Below are 26,875 nucleotides of genomic sequence, written 5' to 3' on the forward strand. Positions count from 1 at the left end.
CAAAAAAATCTTTAATTTCACACTACAAATTTCAATTAGTTCAATCCCTTGAAAACTTGGTTATATCTAACACTGCTCTTAAAACTAGCCAAACCAATCAAATAACTATATATCTCAAGCCCTCAAATATTTAAGAATCTCAAATTTTATACATCCATTACATATTATTTCTGCTTTTAGCAAGCTTCTTCGTAAAGATCAAAGTTAATGAACACATAAAGATATCATCTTTCTTAAATACCTGATCACATAACCAACAATAATATTGTTTAATGATGAATATTCTCTATATTATAGATGTAATTACAAATTTCAATTACTTTCATTGCTTAAACGATTCATTATATCTGAGTTTCATCTTCAAAGAAGGCAAACGAATCAGATGACTCTATATGTCAAACCCTCAAATATTTGCACCACCAAAATTTTATAAATTGATTGTAATAATATGTCTGCTTTTCACAAGCTTCTACATCAGAATAAACTTAATAAACACATGAACATGTTCTCAGATCGATCATTCATTTTATCATTACCATTCTTATATAGTTCATCTCATTCCTAAAAATAAAATCATTTGATCATCAATATTATCTATATATAAACATTGCTACTTCACTCACTACAAACATTGTTGCATTCATTTTCAAAACTGATTCATTACGTTTCTCAACTGAATTCTCAAACTTAAAATGGACTTGCAATCATTTCAAGAATGACTTTAAGTCTCTTAAAATAGAGATTACATTTTCTGCTTTTCTTTTTTTCTATGCTCCACCATACTCTACAAAACTCATTCCACTTTTTCCCTTCTTATATACCTTATGATTTAACTATGTATCTATTCTCAACAATTTTACACACCAAACTTACTTTTGTTCATTCATTATTATTAATATTTAAACTTTTCTTTCGATGTATTCATCATTCAATTATTTTTTTCCCAACCTTTTTTTTTCTCTGACCATGAAGGGAGATGCAATCCAAGCAACAATTAAGGAGATAGATTATGATATTGTTAGTCCAAAAATTGAAGCTGGTTGTGTTTATGAAATTTCTCATTTCCATACTGTCAACAATCGATCATCTTACAAAATTGTGCCTCACATTGGAATGCTCATCTTCAATGAGAGGACAAATTTCAAAAAATTGACAACCATTCAGCCAGCCATCCCAATCCATCGTTTCCACCTCCTTGACTACAGTCAACTTCCATCACGGATCAATGTCCATACACTTCTTACAGGTAATCATGACACTTAATGTCATAGTTTTGGTTACAAATTTACTTAAGTTCAATTTCCTAATTCTCACTTGCATTATTGGCTTCAAGATACAATAAATTATTTAACTTTCCTCACTTTGTAATGCTATCAAATACAAAATTATGTACTGTCATTTGATTGTGCTACCTATATTACGAACATATCAGTTAATTATTTGCTTTTATGTTTTTTCCCAACTATCAAAATGCAAATTATCATTTAATTATGAATTGTTCCTGATAGTAACATAATAAATGCATAGCAAACTATAAAATCAGTTCTCCTGGGTTTAAATCTTCACACTGGTGAAACATCATTTGAATTTAAAGATCTTTCAAATATCATTTATCCAATTTCAAATCATTCAGACTGTTGAACATCTCATCCCAATAATTACCAGATTTAATGGGGCGGATAATTGCTATCCAACCTTTGGAACACATGATGGTTGACAACGCAAGGATTGAGAACAAGTGTGAAATTCACATAGAGAATATGAGGTACAATCTTAAAAACTGTCTATCAACTTTCAAATTTTTCATATTAATGCTTACACATGCTGTTTTATCTCTATTACTGTAGGAGAAATGAGATCAGGGTTACACTATGGAGTGATGCTGCCAAAGACTTTGATCATGAAGCTGTACAACAATTACCACCACCAGTGTTCGTTGTTTTCACCAGTTTAAAAGTCAAAGAATACCAGAGTAATTAAGCAGTTGCTTTATCCTTTTTCCTATTCAATTTATTTATAATCTTATAGTAAATGTCATAAATTCACCCTCTTATAAACATGTAGAAAAACCAGTTCTCAGCAGCACCAATGCCACTGCAATCTTCCTCAATCCAGAAATACCAGAAATTGATTCCTATAAATTGGCGTATGATTCTTACACTTTTCAGTATACAAACATTAATTTTTTTGCTTTTAATTAACAATTTTCATTCTTTTATAAATATGAAACATGCAGTTTTCGTGGTTTTGCAATGCCTATCAACATCTTGCCACCTTCCACAACCCCGCGACTACCTCCTCAGTAGCTAGAAACTACTGACAGATTAACTGTCAAGGCTTTGAATCGTCTTGATCCACAACTTTGCAAGGTGAACATTTATCTACAAAATACATTTAACAATTTTCATGAACTTTATTTTCCTTTCTCATTTAAATTATTTTAAACTCTTATTCTTTATCTCTAAATCTAATGCAGGATAAGATTCTTACCTGTAGAGCTACAATCACACGTTTTGACACACATGCTGGATGGTGGTATAAAGCTTGCCCAAGTTGCTACAAACAACTGAGAATCACTGCTCAAAATGACAAACTCATCTGCCCAAAGCACAGTGCAATCAATCCAATCCCTTGGTAAAATTAACAACTACTAACTTAGAAATTTCTTTACATGATTTATACTAATTTCAACAAGTATACTTGACTGATGCAACATCTAACAAATTCAATTTACAGGTTCAAAGTAAGCTTTGTGATTGCAGACCAAAGTGATGTCACCAATGTGATTGTGATTGGAAAACAAGCAGAACAATTATTCCGGGTTTCATGCTACAATCTGGTTGTTGAAAGTGGTTTCATTGATCAAAACCAATTTCCAGAGGCGCTGCTTCGCGTGAGAGGAAAGGCAAAAAATTTTCAGCTTCGATTTGGAACCCTGAAGAATGATTTGAACAGGAATGACCTCCTTATACATGCTGTGTTTGACGAAGAACCCCTTCTGATTGAATCATCATCAACTCCAGCTGCTAAGCAAGTACCCGCTCCAACAGAAAATCCATTACCTGAAAAATTGCTTCTCCATAGCCCATCACCTTCTACTAAGATAGCTCCAGTTACACCCATTCCTAGCTCATCCACTAATTTGAGGAAAAAAACAATATCAAAAGGCAACCTCACAATGAGAAGAGCTCTTTTTAGCGCTATCAAACAACGAAGGAAAAAACACCAAAGGTTATTACTCTTCCAATAAATTACATTTTTAAATATTCTTACTCTTTACCTATAACTTACACACAAACTCTAATGCATATTAACACCTTCTCATTTTTCTTATGCTTTGCATCTCATTAAGTGTTTATGAAAGTGGAGAAAAAGCTGAGAAAACTGATGCTCCAAATCCTCCAGAACAATCTGATTCGAGTTTCGACAATATTCCACTCAGGGAATTGAAGACTAAACCAGCAGCGAAGAAAGCTAAAATCAGGTTTGGTTTTTCGCTACACAATACTACACACTCTTGAATATATGTCCCTCCTATTTACGATTGATAATTTATTCAACTGCAGTTAAATTATCTCATTTCTAATTTTTACACATTACATTAGATCCAACCTCATTCAAAACAAACATAAATTTTGTTTCATTCACAATATTCCTCAACTGAACCATCTTAAAAAAACATAGAAAAAATAAATAGAAATAAAAGAAACTACAAGTTTTAACACTATCTATGTGTATGTATATTTTGTAAACCATTCTCGCTGCTTTCACAATTCCAAACATTTATACTCTGATCAATATATCTACCAACAAAATTGTTCAAATCAACTTGCAACCGATATACCAATATACCAGACAATTGTATAATTTCTATCCATTTAAACCATCTCTTTTCCATGTTTCTTTAAAATAATTTAGCTGCTATATAAAATAATCTAATTATCAAATAACTAAATCTATACCAAAATATATTGGATAACATAAAACACACAACATACCTTCTCTCAACTATCTACTTTGGATCAAACGTTGCACAATTTTCTTTCTTAACTAAGTGCTTTAATAATACTACTTACATTCATTCATTTATCTTTTACTCTTATTTACTTTATCATTAGTTTCGAAAAATCAATTCTTAATCTATTATGCAAAAACAAACTATATACTCTCCTAGACAAATTATCTTTAGGCCAACATTGTTTTCAGAAAAAACCATATACTCCACATTATTTTCACATACACAATCCATTCAACCCATTCAATTCCTGTTCAAAAATATGATAATCTTACTCAAAAATTGAATTCATATTACTTTCAACTGCCCACTGTTGTTAACTCCACACAGTCATAATTTCAAAGTTCATGTACATCTAACAAATGACATATTCTAATTTTGCAGCAAAACACAGGAGCATCCACCTGCAGCAGACAGCAAAGAGGATGACCAACCACCCAATGCTGAACAAAAATCTCCTCAAACCCATACATCAACCTCTGCAGATTCATAAAACAACTCTTCAACAGTGCATCTTGCTCTTTTTGTTATGTATCACATACAATTCTATAACCAAGTGTTGTAATATTTTTTGCATGCTGTTTGCTTTATTAAGATAACAACAGTATCTTAATATCACAACCAGCGTAAAAAAACATACTATCAACAATCATTTTGTAAGTTTAAATGCATCAACAACATTGATGCTACTGTTTACAAATATGTTTGTTAAATTTTGTTCAGTTATTTCAACTTAAAACTCCACTTCTGCACATTTACCATATCTTCACAATTTCATACTTCCATGGACTTCTACAAAATTCGCTTGATATAATCTTTACACATTTTCTCATTAGAAATAATTTTTTTATTTATTGCTTCAAATAGTTAATTTATGCTTATTTTTATAAATCATTTTTGATGCTGTATTTAAATTATGCACACATACCTATAACTTAATTACATACAATATCAATTTAACAGACCTTAACAACATTTCCAAAACTTTAAACTTAAATATTATAATGCTCAAACACATTTTTTAACTTTTTCAGACCCGCAGCATCGCGCGGGCACGATCCCTAGTATGAAACTATGAATTGTTTGGATGTTTGTTGATTCAATACCAAAATCAAAACAAAGAAAACAAATGATACTTGACAATTGTAATTTGACAAGTTTTGAAAGCAACATTTCATGGAACAATTCTTTTATATATAGCATGACCTCATAAACCAGAAAAACACAATGAATTTCGTAAAGGCCGACTCAACAGCCATATTAATGTTTGATTAACGAACCTCAGTGTCAACGAACAACTTACATGTAATCTACTTCAATCAATAACAAAATTCAAATCAAACAAAGAGATACTGAAAAAATTGTTTTAGATATTCCTAAATCAGATAAATTTAAATCCACTTTAGCCTGTTTCGAATTTCGCTTCACTTCAGTTTTCTGAAAGGTCCATGGTCATTTCATTTCACCTTCTAATTGCCGGCTCGATCTACCCTGACCTGTAAGTACCCATTTCTGCAAGCTTCTAGTTGGCTATACATATGACTAATCTGCCATTTCAAGCGGATTCCATTGTGCACTTGGAATAGTGATGACTGCTTTTCCTACAAGCTTTTGATCATAAGAGAGATCTCAGAAATTCTATATTAGATGTATTGCATACTCACTGCTATTCCGAGTTGTGCGAAGCAGAGAAGAATACTCAATGTTACGGTTGAGCTAGCATTGTAACTCTCAAAGTCATCCACAAAACTATTTCATTGCATACAGTCTACAAGAAACTTGCATGTCTCCTAATGTCGTTATCCTAACAACAATAAACAATTATAGGACAGAAACTTGCCACTAACAAGTAATACAAAACTATTGTGAAAAAAACATGGTACATTAGACGGAACAGAACCTTGATCCCACAGCCAGTAATGCATGTTTGTCAGAGGAGTCTCATATCCCACTTTCTTCAAACTATATGCAAACGAGCAAATTGCTGTGTATGGTATTATTGACCCTAATAGGCACAATGATTACAATTACCGTCGTTGCCCATTTCCAGGTGTTGACCATCGAGGTAGCACTCTTCCACCACAGTTCTGATCAGCCTTCATATCTGAAGCATTAACTTCAAATTCATATAAGTCTAGTTCATCATCTATGAACTGGTTGTAATCTGGCTCCGCATAAGTATAGGCCTCAATAGTTTTGTTCTGCTTCTTTGGTGCCCTTTTCTTTGATTGATCGGTGCTTTTGGTGAAGTCATCGTCCTCCACATTTTCATTTTGATCTTTGTTACCATCTCTTTTCCTCTTTATATCATTACTGTCATTGCTACCGGTGCTGTTTTTGTCTTTGTAGTATTCCTTTATGGTATCTTCAATAGTTTCAAGTATCCGATCTCCGTACTTGCTTGACTTAACACTGAATTAAGACAAAAACATTCAGTATATTTTCTTCGGATATCACCATATAAGCTTATCTCAGAACTTACTTGCCAATGCCACATATGTCAAGGAGTTCTTCCTTTGTTCTAGGAATTTTGATGCTCAACTGTTTTAGTGTGTTATTCCTAACTCAAGAAATGGAACAACATATCAGGACATAGCATCTAGAAGTCAAAGGGCAAATAGACAAACTTATAAAGACACAACCTAGAGAAAAATTCCAACTCTGACCAGGTAGGAACTTTTCTCAGAAAATAAATTGATATTAAACATATTTATTCTATAAATAAGGGACAAAAAAGGAAATGACTAAGAATCTCACCCGAATATGTGGTATGCATTGACCGCGTCACCAGCTTCTCTAACGAGAATAGTTCGAAGCATTCTCAAAGAATTATATAATTGGGCGGAGAGATCCTGTTATAAAATTTAAAATAAATAGAAAAAATTAATAGAGACCAATTTAGTGCTCATGGAAGTCAGATTTCATTAAGCAGAATATGACAAGGAAATAAAAACACATGCATCCATGTATGTGTGTGGTTTTCTAACATATACATCTAAATATATACGCCTATTTATCTATTCACATATGTAATACAAATGCATATACATATACATATATATATATACAGATACATTCATATGTATCTATGAATATACCGATTCTCCTTTTGATTGAGATTTAGCAGTGCCAATTTGTGGAGGACTCTGCTTCCCAGATGTCAGTGGGCCTTTAGCTGAAATCACTTCAGAGCTTCTCTGTTTAGAAGCTTTTTCAGAGGAAGGGAATCTACAATGTAATTATGATGTCAGGATCAAAAGTACTGTGTGCATTTCTGTAGAGAAAAAAAAGTAATAAAGTTCACAGATTTTGATTAAGACAAGCATAAAACTAAATACACTTTAGTCAAAATTCAAAAGTGTGTCCTAGAAAATTATCAGTGAGAAGATTAGGTAGAAACATATACTAGTAGGATGGTTTCAATTAGATGTCAGTATTGACATTGTTGCGTGCATTTCATAGAGCAAAAAAGTAATAAATATTTACACATTTTGATTGAGAGATGCATAAAAGTTAAAACATTTTAGTCAAAAGAAGATTTCATTATACGTAATAAAATTAGGTAGAAACAATATATTAACAGGATGATTTCAATACAAACACAAACATCTCACTTTGCTGAAACACTACAGACAAGTAAGCAAATTTCCAAATACTACTGTCTGGCTGGCAATATTCACAGCAATGATGAATATAAAACCATGCAAATTTATGAATACTTTTTAATAATAAAAAAGGAAAGCTGGACACATTGGCCAAAAAAAAAATGGAAAGCTGGAATGATGATTAGTGGATTCAAAATCCCAAAGATGAAATATGCGGTAGCCTTCAACTCTTAGCTGACAGATATTTTACAACTTCAGATATTAGTCTCATTAATAACTTACATGTTACTAGTCATATAATCATATAATGGATATGAATTGTGTTTTCTGACCACAAATATAAAACCTCGAAAATGAAAACTGAAATGCAATTGCAATAATTCTTATAGAAGCTACACAATTACTTCCCTTCATAAATTACAAACCAACTTTTTTTTTGGGATTCAAATCTATTAAAAGAACCGAAGAACAAACTCAGAAAGGAAGGTCAACAACACAGAACAAACAGCATAGTAGCAAGCAACAAACCAATGAAACAGACAGAACTAAATCCCAGAATCTCTAACCAAAGCAGCAACTACAGAGAGGAAAACAAAAATATTAATAAAGCCAAAAGGCTTTAGCAGATCAGCAACAATGGAACAGCCTGGCAGCAACATGAAACCAAAGATCCAGAATGGCTTAGCAACTCACATGAAGACTCCACTCTTCAATAACGTTAAAATTGGCAGAGGAACGCTTAACCTTCTGGAAACTTAGCGTGCAGTGAGTAGTGTTCATAATTGAGTGCAGAACAACAAAAGGAGACTTACTCTCATTATGGAACACTCTTGTTCCTTTCTCTCCAAATGTGACAAACAGTCACATACAAGAAAAAATTTCTTGACAATAGTGGGAAGCTCCTTGCCGCGCCATTGATGACAGCCCAAATCAACAAAGTGAGGCCAAGGATGCTTAAACCAGTGAACACCACATATACCCACAGCAGCCTAGAACAAATACCATCACTAAAAGAGCACCCAAAGAAAATATGTTGATGAGATTCCATCCCAAATGACACAAAGGGCACATAAGATTAGACTGGGGAGGAATGGATTCTGTCAAGTGTAGCAAATATAACCGCAGCAAGAGGATGAACGGGATGCTCTGGGAAAACCACACAAGATGAGCCTAAGGAACCGGACGATTAACAGTTTTAATTATCTCTGAGGAAGTAGTACTGTATTTTCCTTCAGGGTCATGAATCCATCTGATTTCATACCTAACACTGGAATTTGGATGAGACTGCAAACTAATTAATATAACTAGTAACAAGAACAATTAGTCTCTATGTTTGTATCATCCAACAATCATCAATCACAGTCACAAGTCAAACTATATTGCTCAGAAGAGTAGCTAACTTCTTTAGCTCTGTTCCAATGCCCAACAGGGATACAACTGTTCAAGCAACGCACAATGCATCGTTAATAATTCTACTATGACTGGATGACTTTAAAAAAGCGTGTCCAAATTTTGTAGCAAATATGTAGAAGATGGAAGCACCCAAAAATGATGACCGATTAATCCTACTGTAATGATTTGTGATGACCGATTAATCCTACTTTATAAAATGGTCAACATGAGTACATTTCTACTAGTGTCCTCTGCACCCCAAAAAAAAATATAACAGAGAAAAGTTCTCAATCTCCAAGATTTTTACAAACCCCATATACATATGCTTGCGCAATTGGTTCCTCTTTTCTTTTTTTTTTTCCTATTTTTTAGCTCAGTTTGCAAACCACCCCAAGCAGTCTACTACACGGTTTGGGCTGATTTGAGCCAAAAATGGGTCGAACTTCCAATATGGCATGATTAATTTGTGTAATTAAACTAAAAATAATAGCAAAGCATAATACATGAAAAGGAAAAAATATGTTAAATATATTGTATCATATTGATTAAATGTAAAAGTGCATATATATATATATATATCATTTAATCATTTTAAAAGAATAAGAATACAAACCACCTAATATTTAGCTTTTGAAGTTCATATCAATAGATTAGGGGTAGACTGAGTCACCAAAAATATAATCTGGATAATAGAACCTCATATGCCAAACCAACAATCTCTATAGCATGAAGATGTTATAATCTTCAAAATATAGTAGCTGAAATCTATCATTTGGAAGCTCAAGTAGTATCTAGATTCAATAGTTTTTCCCATTTATAACTTCTAACAACATAAAGCCAAAATTTGTTCAAAAGGTGCAATGCCCTTGCAAAGGGAGAAAATCTTCAGATATGCTAGATAATCCAAGAGATCAAAATTCAAAGAAACAAAACAAAGAAAATGTTGTGAAACACTTCACAAAAATAATAAAATGGCATTATAGCTAACTAAATATGATGCAAACAAGAATAAACTAATTCATGAATTTCGTGGAGGGATTTTCTAAGGAGTCATAAATTTCAGTTACTTCAGATTAGCCAATAAAAATGTTAAACCAAAACAAATTGGCCCATGAAAAGACATTTGGATGCAGCAAGCTAGATCGTACCCAAGTAGTATATTTTAATATTTATTATAATGATTATAGTTGTTAAAACTTAAAAATAATAACTATTCTAAGCAGGTAAGTATGTTCAAACAGTTAAAGGGCTTATGGTGAACAAGACTAGACTCTAGCAACCAAAAACACCACAAAGAGAACATCCAATGTCACCTCAGCTGCATAGTGTATTAGTAGTGGTATTCTAAAAATTAAAAACCTGCCAAGTATTGCATTTACTTCTAAGCAATTGACCAACTTATGATATAAGATCAAACCTGAGAAGCATCATAACTTAGTAAAAAAAAAAAAAAGCACATAATGCGATCTAAACAATTTTTGCTACGCAGTTTTAAGGGAGACCACCCAAGGTGAACTCCAAGGACCTATGGAAGAGGTGGATCTACCACCATGCTGTCCCCCAAGTGAAAGTAAGAGTATTGGACATGCACAATCGATGGAGCAAAAACAAGTCCTTAAACATCTAATACAAAAATCTTAAACATATTAATAAAATATTCACTTAGAACAGACAAAGAGAGTACTAGTATTAGCAATAAAAGCAAAAAACAGTATGACTAAAAAGCTGAACCTTATTAGAATTGTCTTCCTTCCAGAGAAAAGTTCGAATGCTTTGGGCTCATTAACCTGAAAAAAGATTTTAAAAAAATGACACATGTAACTACTATACAAGAACTAATAATAAAGGATGACAGAAAGTGGCAGTTTCTTGCTGTTTTCAAAAACATAGATCTTGTATGAAAACACAGCATGAATGAACTGAAGGAATTACAAGTACCTTTAGTACTGATGATACAGATCCATAAAAATCACTTTTCTTGACTTCCTCCACAAGAAGGTCCTCAGTGACAAGATTACGTAGTACACGGGAAGCTTCACCCTTGGCTAGATGTTTTCCCACTCCATGCAGGCTCAATGTCTGATGCCTGTGTTTCTTGACCTAAACATTACAAATATAACATCAAAGGAGATGAATGACAAAAAAGTAGAACGAAATTTACATGTCAAAGGTTTAAAGCATACAAATTGGCTTAAGGAGCCCCTGTAGACTTCTAAAATATGAGAGGACGAAAACTGCTGCCCTGTTAACTTCACCAGTTCAACCTAAGCACATGTGGCAAAAGTGACAACCCAGACAATGAAAGGATTGCAAAATGTTATAAGGAAATGACAGTCCATTGATATAAACTTTAACAAACACCTCCTTAATAAAAAGAAAAAAAAAAAAAAAAAAAAAAGAAGCAACCCAAAAATTATAATGATTTCAAACCAATTGCTTTGCGATCCCCGTGACATCCTTCTCAATGAAACTTTTGATCTTCAAACAATTATCGCACGTCTTTTTGCAGGTTGCACAATCAAATTTTTCTCCAAAATGAATAAGCTGTAGAAGTCGTCGGCAATCAACATCATTTTCACAGTAACTGACCTGTAAAGGGTCAAATCATTTAATTTAGAAATTTGATAGGAACAGGAGGTTGGTAATAACAGAAATCTCAAGTTTCACACACACTGTTAATCAAGTACCATGCGCAAAAGATTTTCAGTATTTGTTTCCAGTATTCTTCCAGAATTAGCTGTGTTGATACGATTGTATCCAGACGTCATTGGGCTTTGCTCTATAACTCCTTGGCTAATCATATGCTTGACTCGTATCTGCAAAAGAATTGTAAAGATGTGCAAACAGAGATGAGCCATAAAGAATGAAAGAACATATCAATGTCTACTGTTTTAGCATAATAAAACAGCCTAATTCATATACACCGGCCAAAAAAAACAGCCTGATTCATAATCTTTCTGTTTCTATTTCACTTTTTTCCATTATAACTTGATAAATTAACTCAAGCAGCGAACAGCTCTTGAGCTGTCACCTCACCCTCCACCTCATATTTATGGGGAGAGGGCACGTCATTTGGCCTAGAGGCCATTTACATTCCAATGCATAGTCATTGTCCAAAGACAGGACTGACAAGAATTGAGTAGACATATTAGTTTTACTACCACAACTTACATAGTCACTGTAACTGTAATACAACACACAAGATGCACGCTGACCATCTCTACCAGCTCGACCACATTCCTGAAACATAGTGACGCAATGAGCTATGATATGTCATTAAGCTAAGCATCAAACTCATAAAATATTGCTATGAAATGCTATGAGGAGCATTAAGCTAATTTCCAAGAGTTTGAAAACTTCACATTTAGATTTTGCAATCTCAAAGAAACAATTTAGTACAATCTGATACCTGATGGTAGCCTTCAATAGACTTTGGGAGAGAATGATGAATTACAAAGCGGACATCCGGCTTGTTGATACCTGAATTCCAATTCCAATGTCAGTAGATGGTGATTTTAATTAAACAAGGCAGCAATCAGAAAAAATTAACGTACCCATTCCAAATGCCACTGTAGCACATATAATGTTGATTTCATCTTTACTCCACTGCTTCTGGACAAAGGCACGTTGAGCAGGATCCATACTGCCATGGTAAAATGCTGCTTTATGTCCATATTCCTATACAGCAGACACACTCTCAATTGGAACATAATTCCTTAAGGAATAAATGACACAAAATTAAAAAACAAAAAAGATTCTCTAGAAGACAGGGAGAAATATTTTATGTTGTGTGCTAAAAGTCAAGAAATGCAATCATCATGAGCATATGACTAGAAGAATGGATGGAGAGAAATAGAAGAAACGAAGAAGAATTTTGGGTGGTTTGGATGGAGAGGAATAGAAAAAATTTTAGAGTTCGGTTTGGGACATCCTTGTGGAGTTCAGCTTCTTTCGAGTTTAGGGATTGGTCTTTTAATGCTATTTTTTCTGATTGAAATTCTGTAGCCATGTAGTTCTGTTTTGGTGTTGTTAGATTGTTTGTTTTCTTTTGTTAGCTGTAGACTAAAGAAGTCGATGTTAACCCCTGTGTTGTAATGTCCATTTTTTTTTAGCATATGACCATCACCTTCTACAACAAAAACATCAAGCATACATTGTACTATTATTAATTAAGAAAATTACCCGTTTTCATGAGACCATTTCATGTCACAAGAAACCAAAGCTTTAATTGTTTCACAAACTTATAAAAGTGTTATGAAAAAGTTTCAGGGTTAATTTTAAACTCATTTGTATTTATAGAAAGAAAAAAAAAAATCTTTAAAAGTTAGTTCAGTCCCCACTCCTTCCCCTATTTTTTTCCCTTAAACCCCCTACCTCTACTCTGTGTGTGTGTGTGTGTGTGTCTCTCTCTCTCTCTCTCTCTCGCAAGAATCCGGCCATAAAACAACTTTTTTTTTTTCTCCTAGTATATGGAAGGTACAATAACTAGCATCGAAAGTTGGAAAGCTCTCAAAAAAACAAAAAGAGAAGAACAAAGGAACACAATTCCAAGAAGACATCCACACCAAGGGAGAGCTAATCAACACAGATTTAAGTTTGACTGTTGAGCTTTCCAATCCCAAAAGTTCTTGCATTACATTCCCACAAAAGACACCTCATAAACCCCCAAAGGTATTACATTCAATTTTGTCCTTACGGAAGACCACCAAAGCAACCACTCCAGCATGTAAGAAGGGCGAGTACCACTAAAACACGCATCTCAAGCTCCCTAGCAACCAAACACTGAAGCAAAGGACAATCCACTGTTTCTCCACTCCTCTTTCACATCCAACAGTAATCAATAACTACTTTATTTTTGTGTATGCATATTATTAATCCTCAATATTTTGCCCTAAAGTGGAACTTTCAACTTCCAAATGCTTCTGCAAGGATAGCCAGTACCCATCTTCCCTCTTATGTATGAATATCATCAAATTTTTTTGACTTTGGGAACAAAATCATAATATTTTTTTTTTCATTTTAAATACCAAAATTTTATGTCATTTTAGTTTAGGTACCAAAAAATAAACTTAGTTTAGGTACTAACTTTTCAAACATTGTTCTACCGATCAGCCAAATAATTTATTATTTTATTTACGAACTCAACTGTGACTGCATGATAGTCACCACTTTTTGACTGAGTCACAGTCACTACTTATATCATTAGTTGCTTTTTCAGTGTTGTATTCTGATTTAAAGTTTGGGATTTAGCGTTTAGTCTCTAAGGTGTAGGGCTTCAGCCCTCAAACCTAAATCTAAAGCCTTAAACCCATATAAACCCCATACTTTTATGAACTTCATGCAATCACAACAGTCAGAGTTGGGATTGTGGGGCAGTCACAACTTTATATCGAACAGAAAACAAACGGGCGCTCGTGGTTAAAAAAAAAAAAAATCCACTTCGAAGAAGATTTGTGACCTAATCTAAAATGTTATGCTCCACATTAGTACCTCAACTAAAAAATAATGTGGAGCCTTACTGTTTTTCCACTGTACACCACCATTAAACCATTCATATAATTAGCAGCTTTCTTCATTGCTATTTGGAAAAGTTCTGGAAACAAACTTTTGAGAGGATATTCTACACATCATAAATCATGCCTAAACCTGACTCTATGACCATCCACTATATCAAAAGAAATACTTGGAGAAATTATCCTAAACTCTCCCAGTGCCGCTCCATACATTCACCTTATAAGCTCCCCTTCTGTCCATAGTACACCACTGGACCCACCCCCCACCCCCCCCCCCCCCCTCCCCCCCCATAATTTTTTTATGAGAAACAAAATTTTTATTAAACAGAAGCAAAACAAAGAGTCTACAGCAGTACAACAACAAAACAACAACATCAAGGAATCACCACCAAGAGATACAGTAGAAACAAAGCCACAAGCCCTGCCTAGAACCCCTGAAGTAGACAACACAGCTGATTACAACCAAAAACCTATCCACTCACAATGACCTGATCAACCAAAACTAGAGTACAACTGCACTCCTATCAAGAACCCCCCTCCATACTTCTCCACTATTTGTCACCAAAGGTGACCCCGCTCGCCTGCATAACACCAAAGCCATTTACAAGTAGAGTTTACTAAAGAAACTAAGCCTCCTAATGTCTAAACCCCCTACTTGAATAGGAGAGCAAACTTGATCCCATAATCCCATCAGACTAAATTATATTTGAACTCCTCAATCCTCAATGCCTCCTCCCCGTATAAAATCCTTTTGTAATCTTTAGTTGTTTGTATATTTTTTTGTTTAATTGCCACATGAAGGACTTGCATTAACTATATATAATAACATTTTAAGATTTAATATTCTGTTTTTTAAACCAATCATATATGTATCTCTCTCTCCTCCTAACACCCCCCCCCCCCTCCCCCGTTTCTCTCTACAGAAATTCGTTTCACACAGACAAAACAATTCACAATATTATCACTGCATTGCACCGTATGAGCATTTTAATATAATTAAGCCATCTTCTTCATGTCTTTATTCGAAGATAATTGCTGAAGACCATGCAGTATAACCACCAAGATTCGTTCAAATTTTGCCAACTATTAGTATAGTTTTCAAAACAGTAAGGATGATTTGTCAATAATATAATGGAAGCTTGTTAATCATATAACCCTGAAGCCTTAACCAAGCATTCATATATAACGGAATTTGCAATTAACCCAAAAAGACGCACAATTACGGGGGGTGAGGGGGAAAGAGGCATACAAATCAAAGTCATAAATAAAACAACAAACAAACAGTCGCTACATTTTCAAGAAGCTTAAAGCAATAGTACACAACTTTCCATGTATAATATAGGGGGAATACTGAAAGAAGACATCATAATAAAGTCAAACCTGTAATTTTTCAGCAACTTTTTCACAGTCCATTCTTGAAAGACAATAAATTATTCCGCTTTCATCATAGTGATTTTCTTTAATGAACTTGTCAATGTCATCTAGACACTTCTTAGTCTTGGGAATAACAAAATACCTAGAATGTACACAATTACATTTCAGCTTTGGATGACTGTTTGGAAAATATTATAACTTCAACAAAGGAAACAGTTTATCTTTGTTCAACACTTGCCATAAATTTGGGCGATTAAAACTTTGCCGGAAAACAATGCAGTTAACAAGACCAAGAGCTTGCACAACATCTTCTTTTACACTAGCTGTTGCAGTAGCTGTTAAAGCTAACACTGGAGTATTTGGGAACTTCTGTTTCAAGATCCCAAGAGCCTGGACAAATTTAAGAAATAGCTTGACATTAAATGAAAAAAAATCAAGAAAAAGTTCATTATGATGAATTCAATCTTTAAAAGCCGCAACCTGATAATCTGGTCTAAAATCATGCCCCCACTGACTCACACAATGAGCTTCATCAATAACGATCCTAGCAAGCAATTGGCGACCATTTAAACTCTCTAATTGCCGCAAAAGAAAATCACTTCTGCACACAAGAAAGATCAATTTCTAAAAGTGTTAGGCATGACTAATTGCTTACCTAAAACATTCGTTTCAATTTGCAATTGCAATAAAACTCATAATAGGACTAGGCATCCATGTCAGTGAGATGAACTGATAAGGTCAAGAATAGAAGATAATTAGAATTTAGTGTTCGCTAATAAAACAATCTTCCAATTTGCTAATGGCATAAGTATTAACAGAAATAGAGTTGATTGTTACACGGAAGAGGAATTCGAGATTGGCTAATAATAAGTTTCAAGGTTGATTCACACACAACACAATACAGGATGTGCATGCAAATAGTGATTGGGTTTAGGGTTTAGGGATGTGCTGCTAATAATGTGATTAGCAGCACATTCAACAAGGTCAATAAAAATCTTCCCCGAAAGGTTTATCAAGACCTATTTTGGATTACCATAAAATCCAACTATATAAAGATAGTGATGAGTCCAGCACTTTAGTGCCAGGATATGAAACTGCTCCTCAGTGTCCCTCATTAGCATACAACAAATAACTTATTTCAGTTGTAAGATATATTTATCATGTTCAACTACTAGAAAAGCCAATTTTCCATATAATAGTTATTAATAACACAGTTGTTAGTTTCCCGTGCCTTTTTATTGACTTTTTAGTGATACCTACCAATAAAGTGCTACTGCTGAAGTAACAAAGGGCATAAAAATGAATAGTGTTCAAGTATACAAATACCTTTCTTTTTTTTTGGTCGACTTCTAGTATACAAATACAATAGATAAAAAGTACTTACTTAGCAACTTTCTCTGGGGTGACATATAACAGCTTGTATTTACAATATTCAGAATTAAGTTCTCTAAGGATCTCCTGTTGTTCAGCCCACTCCATACTGGCACTTAGGTAAGCAGCAGGAATGTTTGCCTAGTGCATGCCAAAACGAAGTGCATAACTGTATATTGTCAGATAGCATAACGTAAATAATCTAAATGAAACCAAAGGCAGGCTGGAAAGAAGCACTACCTGCAATAAATGCATTATTTGATCTTGAATAAGTGACACGAGGGGAGATATTACCAATGTTAGGCCCGGACAAATTAGAGCAGGGAGCTGCAAGATACAGAAACCAAAATGTAACCGTTTAGTATGAACTATTGAATGCATAGTTTCCTGGTATGAAGAAGGGACCAACTCTAGAACTGAGAATGGAGATGCAAGTTACTTGGCGATGACACAAGACCTGAAGAGCTTGCGGCCAAGAAACTGAACCACAAAACTAAGCATGCCCACATAATTAAGGCGACTACAAATTTGAGATGGAAAACCATGGAAACAACCAAGAGTGCTACTATTGAACAGTTTCTATGGTAAACCTAAAAAGGAAAAGGACTGCAACTGGTAAGGGATTTGAGAAAAAATTCTTTTACCTGATATGTCAGGCTCTTGCCCCCACCAGTTGGCATTAGAACGAAAACATCACAGCTACTCATTGTAGCATTAATGACCTCTCTTTGGTTGGGGCGAAAAGAGTGGTTTCCAAACACTTTCTTGTTATTGTCCTGAAGTGGTAGCAGTCAGACAACAATTACAATGACAGGCAACGCAAATATGAAATCTGACAATACTTTAGATGAGCACCTCCAGCTTTTTGGTCCATGGGAAATTATTACTACTCCACTTTTGTTCATTAGAACCTTCAATATAGTTAACTTCAACGAACTTTGGGATGTATGGTTCCCTCTCCACATTACAAGATGAGAAACCAGACCTATCCACAGAAGAGAATGAAACTGATGATGAATTCCACTTTTCATACCCTCCTGGCTCATTATGCAGATGAACCTGTGAATCAAATCTCATGGGATCAGTCCTGAATGCAGCTGCTTGAGGTGTTTCATATTGGAAAGGCCTGGGAGTTGCTGTGGATGCAGAAAAATGTGACTTTCGCCTTTCCTCATCCAATGAGTTGGAACAAAGATATCTCTCAAGCTGCTGAATCTGCTTATTAAGCTGCAACCTAATAACGAGAATACACTGTTTCTTTATCTCTTTGTAAAATATACCAAAATGATAATGAATGTGAAGCAACACAATAACAAAAATACCATCACAAAACAATATGAGCCCTACTGCATAACTTTTCAGACCCAGGATTTTTTCTTTTTTCATCCTGCTCTTATCCTTCACTTGTTTCTTTTTATCTAGAATTCCCTCCGAGTATATCTAGCTTGACTCTCCCACAGAAAATCAAATACAAATGAAGGGGGGTGGTATGCAAACCTATCTTGGCGAAGCTTCTCTATTTGCGCTGGACTGAGGTCATTAACATGGTCAAGCAGTTCATTTGATATGGTAATTAGCATGTCCTTCATTTCCTGCAAATGACTTGCAGCTTCTGGGCAAAGTCCTATCTGTATTAGATTTGGAAATTAGGCACATCAAGTTGACCGCAGAATTAGCTGGAGCCCCACCACACACAAAAATGCAGATGACATGCGTACCTTAAACCCATGACTGCAATTTGAGCACAATTCTGGTGGCAAACAAGTCACCTCTTGTCTCACAATATTATCTTTATCTATTGATGGAGTAATGTGTGGAAGCTTGGAAATCGATGGTTTAGGTGTGCAACTTGATTGGTACTGTTCCACTATGTGGTCAACATCAATGTTCTGAAGCCAAAAAGATAGATGAGTGCAAAAAAATCAACATTTGCATGAATAAAGACACCACAAAATAAGATTTCATACAAACAAAAACGTAACACCTCCTTCACAAATGTAACCACAAGTATGCCAAATGATTTGAACCAGTAACTGGATTCACTAGAAACACCTAATTCACTAGCCAATATAATGCATGAGTAGAGCTGTAACCAGGTACTAGTACGTAAATTTTTATCTAGCTCTTTATAAAAATGGCCATGTTCAACAGAAGATCTTTACAAAAACAGCCTCATTAAATGTGTGTCAAGAAATCCACATTGATCAGAAACAGTTATATGAATTACCTCAAGTATGTCATCATCATCATCATCCATGTCATTAACCAAAACTTTCGCAGATTCTTTTGCTTGGCTGGTATGAACACTATTACTGCTAAATGATTCACCTAACACCTGGGATTGAGAATTCCTGACTACTGATGCTCTGACCTGACTTTGCCCCCCAATACTTCTTCCGGCATCTGCAACATCAGCATTACTTGAAGGAAACTGATTGCTCACAAAGGTTGCAGCTTCACTAATCCTGGTAGTGGTTTCATTGATGTATTGATGTGTTTGCATACGTGCACAACTTTTACCATGGTCACGTGAGCTTAGCAAGGCACTTCTTCCAACATCATGACAATAGTCAGTACTAACATCCTTAACTAGAGCAGTTTTTCCAGGTCTTGTGTAGTTCCTACAAGAAATCTTAAGATTGGAAAGAACATGCCAAGCCTGCCGAAAATTTCCCATTTAGAAGCAATTTCCAAATTGGAAAATTTTGTACTAAATATAGTTGCCTCATCTATCATACTAAATTCTAAACATGTGAGAAAAAAAAAAAAAAAAAAAAAAACTAACTTAGATGAGATTTAGATTTTATTTTAATTTTTTTTAAAGGAAACACATAAGAATTGAGTTAAAATGAAAATGAAATACTCATCATCCAAGATGTTTACCTTTTGAACTTGTGCACTCCGTAATCTTTGAATATTCAGAACTGGACAGGCTGTTGAGCTAAAAAGCATAAATATAGTCTTTGTTAGAAAATCAAACTCCGAATGGACTCTGGATATAAATCAAGTTAAATGCCTTCAAATAATTATATATACATCCATGTTTTTCTACAATATAAAAGCCACAATCTAAAGGTAATACCAAGAATAAAGAGTATTCAAAAGTCACGAATTTAGAAATTCAAAGAAAGCAGAAAAATGGCATTCTTAAAAGTATTCAATCATACAATGCTGTGCTTATACCTATAATAAAGATACATAACCATTAGTAATAAAGATAAATGGACAAAAGAGTAGGGATTAACTAAAATAGCTAACACAAGCTATAAGTCCTGTAATTAACTGAAAAACATGAGCTTTAACCGTAAGACCAATAACAAGTGATGCTCGAGATAAATTGAGATAACAGAGAAACTATACTACAAACTACCAAAGAAAATGGATCAGCACATCTAACAGAAACATACCTCATCCTCGCTGCCTCTTCGGTTTGAGGCCTTTGTGTTGGTAAGGAGAAAAGGAACTGTGAGCTCAAAAAATTATTTGGGCTTGAGAAATTATCAAGTGCTTTGACATGTTCCAACAAACTAACTTTAAAACGTGTCCCATCACATTTAGAACCGTCACCCAAATTGGTTCGACTGCACATGCCCACAAACCGAAAACCACTCAGAATAAGGAAAAAATGAAAGCAAGGACAATATAATGCATAGTGAACAGCAATTGTGTGTTACTCTTACTCTTGTCTCATATGTGATGCCCTATTCATTGGTCAACATACTTGCATATTCAAGCTCAATGCCGCTATCCAAAAACCCCCATCAATGATTCATTTGAATGTACTTCAAAAAAGAAAAAAGGAATTCAAGTCAAAAAAAAAAAAAAATTAGAAAACAGTTTAAGATACAAATAACGAACACAAACATTGATTTTAATTTTTTTTGTATTCCATCATTATAAGCTCTGGTGACAACCATAAATGAAAAGGTAGTAGATTTATAATGATTATTGAAGTTTACTGGAAATTCAATAAGAGCAAAGTTGGTACCTTGGAATGCAATGATCCAAACACTCCCTGCTGAAGCCCTATAATTAAAAAATGCGAATGCGATAGGAAATGAAACCCTAGAAATTATTCAAACAGGAATGTTTACGTTTGAATGCAGTTTAGCGGAGAGAGGTGCCTGAGTGGATGTACGGTCGGGTGGTGTTGGGTATGCGACCGTGCTACGCTCAGATTTTGGGGGTGACTGCCCGTCAGAGTGTGTGTGTGTGTGTGTGTGTGATAGAGAGAGAGAGAGAGAGAGAGAGAGAGAGAGAGAGAGAGGGAGGGAGGCTTCAAACGAGAGCGCGATGTGAGATTGGCGGGATATTTTTGCTTCTCTTTTTTCGGTCAGTTTCCAAATTACAACCCTTTTTTTTTTTTTGTCAATTTCCAAATTTCAAGCTAAAACCATTTTTCTTTCAAATAATTATTTTAAAAACTTAGAATCCAGTTCATTTTATAAGTTTTTCTTAAACTAAAATCAGTAGTGATTTACGATTTTTAATCAAGTACTTTTATTTTTTTTCTTTAATGACTTCCGCCCAAAATTCAGAAGTTAAAACCTAACATGCAGTCTCTACAAAACTTACTTTATACCCTAAGAGGGGAAATATCTTTCAAATCGGGGATGACTTTATTATGAATTAAAATGATTTTCTTATAAATTTTAAAACATCACTGATCTCTTCCATCTAAAAACTATTTTTCTAAAGAACTCAAACCTACCTAACTCTAATTATTTTAAAGTCCATTTTTGGACTATTAATAAATGATTAGTATGTCTTAATGTTTTTTTGTTTTGAATGAGCTCACTAGCTACAATTCTGATCCACATTTTAATTTTGTTAGTTATGTTTTCATTTTTTATTTTTCGCCTATGCCCCTGTTTATGTCTCAAACATTTTTTAGATAAGTTCCTGATATATATATATTGTTCTCTGCTCGATCTCTATTTGGCGATCTCTCTTTCTGAGGATCTCTCTCTTCGGCGATCTCTCTTTCCGAGGATCTTTCCCTCTGGCGATCTCTCTTTAATTATGGTGTTCTTTCTTTGATCTTCTCTCTCTTCGACATTTTCTTTTTATATATGTTTTTTTTTTATCTTTGTCGTTCTCTCTCTCTCTCTCTCTCTCTCTCTCTCTCTCTCTCTCTCTCTCTCTCTCGTTATTCTCTATCTTTTTTTTATTGATCTGAGTGGTGGATCTAGATTCACACTTTAATTTGTTGTTGAGATTTTAGTTGGTTGATTCTTTGTGACATATGTGATATGAATTACGACGTCTTGAATTTGAATTTTTTTTCAGTGATTCAAGTACCTTTGATTTGTTTTAGAACTAATTTTGTTTGTTTTTGTTAATTTCATCTGTTGTTATTGAGATTATCTTGAAATTGAGTTTTAATTAAGTGTGTTTTCTTGTTTGTGGTTGTAATTATTTGACAATTACTATTTTAATTTGTGCAATTTCGAATATTGAGCAGCTGATGCAAGGTTTTAATAAAGGTCTTGTCATTGTTTAAACCTCATATTTCTAAGAAACCTGTTGGAAGACATAGGACGAAGAAGTTGAAGCATGCTGGTGTGAATTTTTAATAAACAAAGTTGTTCGGAAAATTTTGTGGTCATTATTATTTGTCAATGACAACCTATTATTGTGACTTTTATGTTTCTTTAGGCTTTGAAATTTGATTTGTTTTTATTTTTTCATATAAGAAAATTACAGATTTAGTCTACTTATTTTATAGCTAGTTCAATTTTAGTCAACGATCTTTTATAAGTTCTGTTTTGATCCACTAATTGTTCCACTTATTCAATAAAGGTCCAGATTTATTTTCTCAAATTTGGCCCGTTTTTTACCATATCAAATCTCATCCAAATTCAGAAAATATATACTTGTTTTAAAGCTATGCATCTCCTCTTTACAACCATATAAAGATCATTCAAATCGGAGTTCTAAAACTTAAAATAATTAACCCCAAAGTATAGTACCCAAAACAACCAATTTTTCCTTGAAAATTTTCAGATTTTTCAAACATCACCCAACTTCAATTCTCTTCGATTCTAATACTCCAAATTAGTTCCTATGACTAAGAAATGATGCAATACTATTTATACTTCAATTATAATTGAAAAAAACACAACCCAAAATATTTAAAATCATAAACCCTAAAACTGAAATTTCGAACTAAACCTTTATTGAAAAAGTAAAACAATTAGTTGACCAAAATAGAACTTAAAAAAGATCGTGTACCAAAATTGAACTAAGTATAAAATAAGTTGACCAAATCTGCAATTTCCTCTTTTTCATATTGAATGGTTAAAGGTTTAAGGTTTGCTATCAATTCTTAAGTTAAAATAAAAAATGTAGGTGATGTGTGGTTGTTACTGTGATTTTTGAATTCTTTATTAATAAGCCACAACATACGACATTTTTTAAGGGATTTGAAATTTATTTATTGTGATTTTTCATACTGATTGGTTTAATGTGTAAGGCGTTCTGACAATTGTTTACATAGAATCGAAAATGTAAGTAAAGTTATGATAGTAACAACATTTTATTGTTACTATTTGTTAGTAACAACATGTTATTATTACTGTTTGACAGTGACAATTTGTTACATAGAATCAAAAATATAAGTGAGGCTATGGTTGTCAGTAACAACATGTTATTGTTACTGTTTGACAGTGACAATTTGTTACATAGAATCAAAAATATAAGTGAGGCTATGGTTGTCAGTAACAACATGTTATTGTTACTGTTTGACAATAGCAACCTCCGACATGAATACCCATAAACAGTAAACCTCATTTACCCATAAAAAATTAATGTTCAGTGTGGTGAGAAGGTTGGCTAAGAAAAAAAATTGTTGGGTATGAATAGAATTTCTCAAAAGAAATTTCTATGCTAGTGTTGGGTATTCAAAAATGAGGGTACTACTTAATTGGGTTGAGTATAATAAGAAAATGAAGAAAGTAAAAAGTTAATATTAGGCGTAGTGAGAAGGTTGGGTAAAAATAGAAAATTGTTGGGTATAAATAGAATTTCTCTTTTTGATTTTAGGTGATCAAAATGCCCCCAAACTTTGTTAATCCATAGTTTTCAAAACGTAATTCCAAATTACGTTCCATTTGCGTCTACATGCTCGTGGACTCAAAACCCTTCCAACAAGACTAAAATCAAGACTGAGCTTTTCATAATTTTTCTTGTCCCTCAAAATTTCATACAAATCATTAAAATTCCAAATAATTCACCGAAATTTGCTCCGAGGTCTGAAAAATGTTCTGTATAATTCTATGAACTTGTCTCGACTAATATTATTTTTCTACAACCTCAAATCTATTTATTAACCTCTAAAGTGTCTCAAATAATTTCTAGTATCTTCAAATTAATATAATAATTATAAAAAAATCACTATTACTCTAACATAAATTATAAAAAATTTCTGCGCCTCACATGTCTCTTACTTATTCTCATTTTCCGTTGTATTTACTCTATTTAATATTTTTTTCATCTTTAATTTTGCAGCATTTATTTCATTGATCAAAACATAGGTTTTTGTAAAGATCACAAAAAAATATAGCACAATAGGCCGGCCTACATGCAGAATGCAGTGTTAACCCGGCCCACTTTAAAATAATGAGCCGAATTTTCAACACCTTTAAGCATTAAATTTGTTAGGATTAATACCATTTTGCTCCCCAGACTATTACACTTGTATCAGTTTGCTCCCCAGACTTCTAATTTGGAAAATTAAGGACTCTGACTTTTTCAATTTTGCCAATTGAGGTTCTTTTGTCAATTTACACATTTTTTATCCAAATCTTTGAGGGCAAAATGGTCCCTTCCAATTAGATCTTATTATTTTTTCCTCATGCATCATTTTTCCTCTTTTATTTCTTGCTAAATTTTGCTTGATCATCTCGACATTTTAGATGAAAAATGTATAAATTGACGGAATAACCTTAATTGGCAAAATTGAAAAAGTCAGGGTCCTTAATTTTCCAAATTAGAAGTCTGGGGAGCAAACTGATACATGTGTAATAGTCTGGGGAGCAAAATGACATTAATCCCTAAATTTGTTTGATAGATTCAATCCATCCATGTAGGTTCAATCTCGAAATAACATAAAAATGATACTTACATAAATATATGTCCTTTGTCTTTTTGTTACATATACGTGTGATTTACACACAAAATTTCATGTGTGATTCCATTTATTAAACTTATTTTGATGTATTTGTCATTCGATTAACAATTATGGACAAGATGAAAGAATATTGTCATAAAATGTACCTAATGTGATTATGCTAATAATTTATTTATGTATTTGGTTTTTATTTTTTCTAAATATCTGTTGTTGATGCAAATTTTCGTAAGAGAGATGCAACAACTTAGAGGTGGTGACTTGGCTGATCCGAAGCCTTGCTGGATGATGATGTGAGATCTTCCTGTAAGGGAAACAAGATCAAAGCAGATGGACCGGTGTGGTACCAGCCAAACACGCTCCGATGATGAAGTCAGTGATGGTGTTTGATGGTAGGTGAAGAAGAACAAAGGATGAACTTGGGAGAATAGGAAGAACAAGGCAAATGTTCTGGATTTATTCTCAGCAAGTTGGGTATGCTCTTGGGTGAGTAAAGGCTCTTTTTTGAGTGTTTGTCTGGTGAGTAATTGATAGCTAGATCTCTCTTTTTGCACATATGAGTTGGTATATATAGGCAAAGGAGATTGTGATGAGTAAGTTACCTGCATGTGACTGGCTGGCTGAGAAAGATCCACGCGTTCGGTCGTGAACAGTGGCATGCACAGCTATCCACCTCCTTTGCATTCAATGCTGCATTGAATGCAAGTATGGAAGATCCAGGTGAACACCTCCAGTAGTCATGAATGCAGACTGGATTGTCTCTTTTGTCAGAAGACCTTTGTCAGGTGCATTTAAGTGTGGCGGTTCATCCCAACGTGATCTTCCTGGGAATGGCGGCGGAGAGCCGAGCCGACCCGAACACATGTTCTTATGCGTATACATGAAGCCCATGTGTGATCGGATCGGACATGGGATTCCAGACCGAGCCGGTCCAGTAGATAGGGGCCCCTCCGAGCCCTAACTGGACGACGCCAGAACTCGAAAGGAGGTTATTTCTGTGCCGAGCCGATCCGAACCGGGATGACCGTGGAAAGATGGACACTCAATCCCTTGGAAGATCATTGGTTCGGCTCGGACCGGGCCTGGAGGACTCTGCATGGAGACCCGATCTGAGCTGGCGGAGGAAGTGCTGAGCAGTGATGATGTGGAGGTCAAAGTCTGACTACTGAGAAGTCAAACGTTGAAGTCAGGTCTGACCAGCCACGTGTCCAGCCCTGATTGGCTGTTGGATCGGTGTGGGTTTATCCACAAATATCTGTCAATATACTAATTTTAATAAATTTAGCTTCTTCTTTGATCATCTTCTTCCATCCTCACTAAAATCTAGAACATAATAATGTTGAATGTATTGAATTAAATTGCAGTAATACGCATTTTAGAACTGTAACAAAAATGTAATAAAAATAAATTAAGCTAATTCGACCACAATCAGTTGATCATCTGCAAATTTTTATTTAAACATGATTTGGGGATCGAT

General features: G+C 34.2%; 2 protein-coding genes across 3 annotated transcripts; one reads left to right on the forward strand and one right to left on the reverse strand.

The window, feature by feature from the left end:
- The first annotated feature begins 966 nt into the window (after positions 1-966).
- LOC147279888 (uncharacterized) lies at positions 967-4,508 on the forward strand. The gene is made up of 10 exons (XM_086252091.1): positions 967-1,246; positions 1,666-1,765; positions 1,848-1,972; positions 2,065-2,146; positions 2,237-2,287; positions 2,324-2,369; positions 2,477-2,634; positions 2,737-3,231; positions 3,353-3,484; positions 4,400-4,508. The coding sequence occupies exons 1-10, from the start codon at positions 967-969 to the stop codon at positions 4,506-4,508; spliced, it is 1,578 nt and encodes a 525-aa protein (XP_086108217.1).
- A 919-nt stretch (positions 4,509-5,427) lies between these two features.
- On the reverse strand, positions 5,428-21,487 carry RECQ4A (DNA helicase (RECQl4A)). 2 transcript variants are annotated; one of them, XM_086250856.1, is made up of 27 exons: positions 21,365-21,487; positions 21,259-21,285; positions 20,951-21,052; positions 20,678-20,851; positions 20,154-20,211; positions 19,498-19,929; positions 18,989-19,159; positions 18,768-18,898; positions 18,126-18,504; positions 17,915-18,046; positions 17,511-17,597; positions 17,284-17,411; positions 16,380-16,500; positions 16,138-16,289; positions 15,906-16,041; positions 12,567-12,690; positions 12,422-12,492; positions 12,184-12,252; positions 11,700-11,828; positions 11,443-11,601; positions 11,196-11,276; positions 10,951-11,112; positions 10,744-10,799; positions 7,114-7,243; positions 6,773-6,867; positions 6,498-6,575; positions 5,428-6,427 (listed from the first exon to the last, which is right to left on the reverse strand). In XM_086250856.1, the coding sequence occupies exons 3-27, from the start codon at positions 20,977-20,979 to the stop codon at positions 6,043-6,045; spliced, it is 3,669 nt and encodes a 1,222-aa protein (XP_086106982.1). In that variant the 5' UTR covers positions 20,980-21,052; positions 21,259-21,285; positions 21,365-21,487; the 3' UTR covers positions 5,428-6,042. The 2 variants fall into 2 exon arrangements, 1 of the variants encoding a protein (XP_086106982.1); XR_015123378.1 differs by having other exon boundaries at positions 6,389-6,427; positions 6,498-6,579; positions 21,259-21,477.
- Positions 21,488-26,875: the final 5,388 nt, after the last annotated feature.

Source organism: Dryas octopetala, chromosome 7 (assembly GCF_963921425.1).
Source record: "Dryas octopetala chromosome 7, drDryOcto1.1, whole genome shotgun sequence".
NCBI lineage: Eukaryota > Viridiplantae > Streptophyta > Magnoliopsida > Rosales > Rosaceae > Dryas > Dryas octopetala.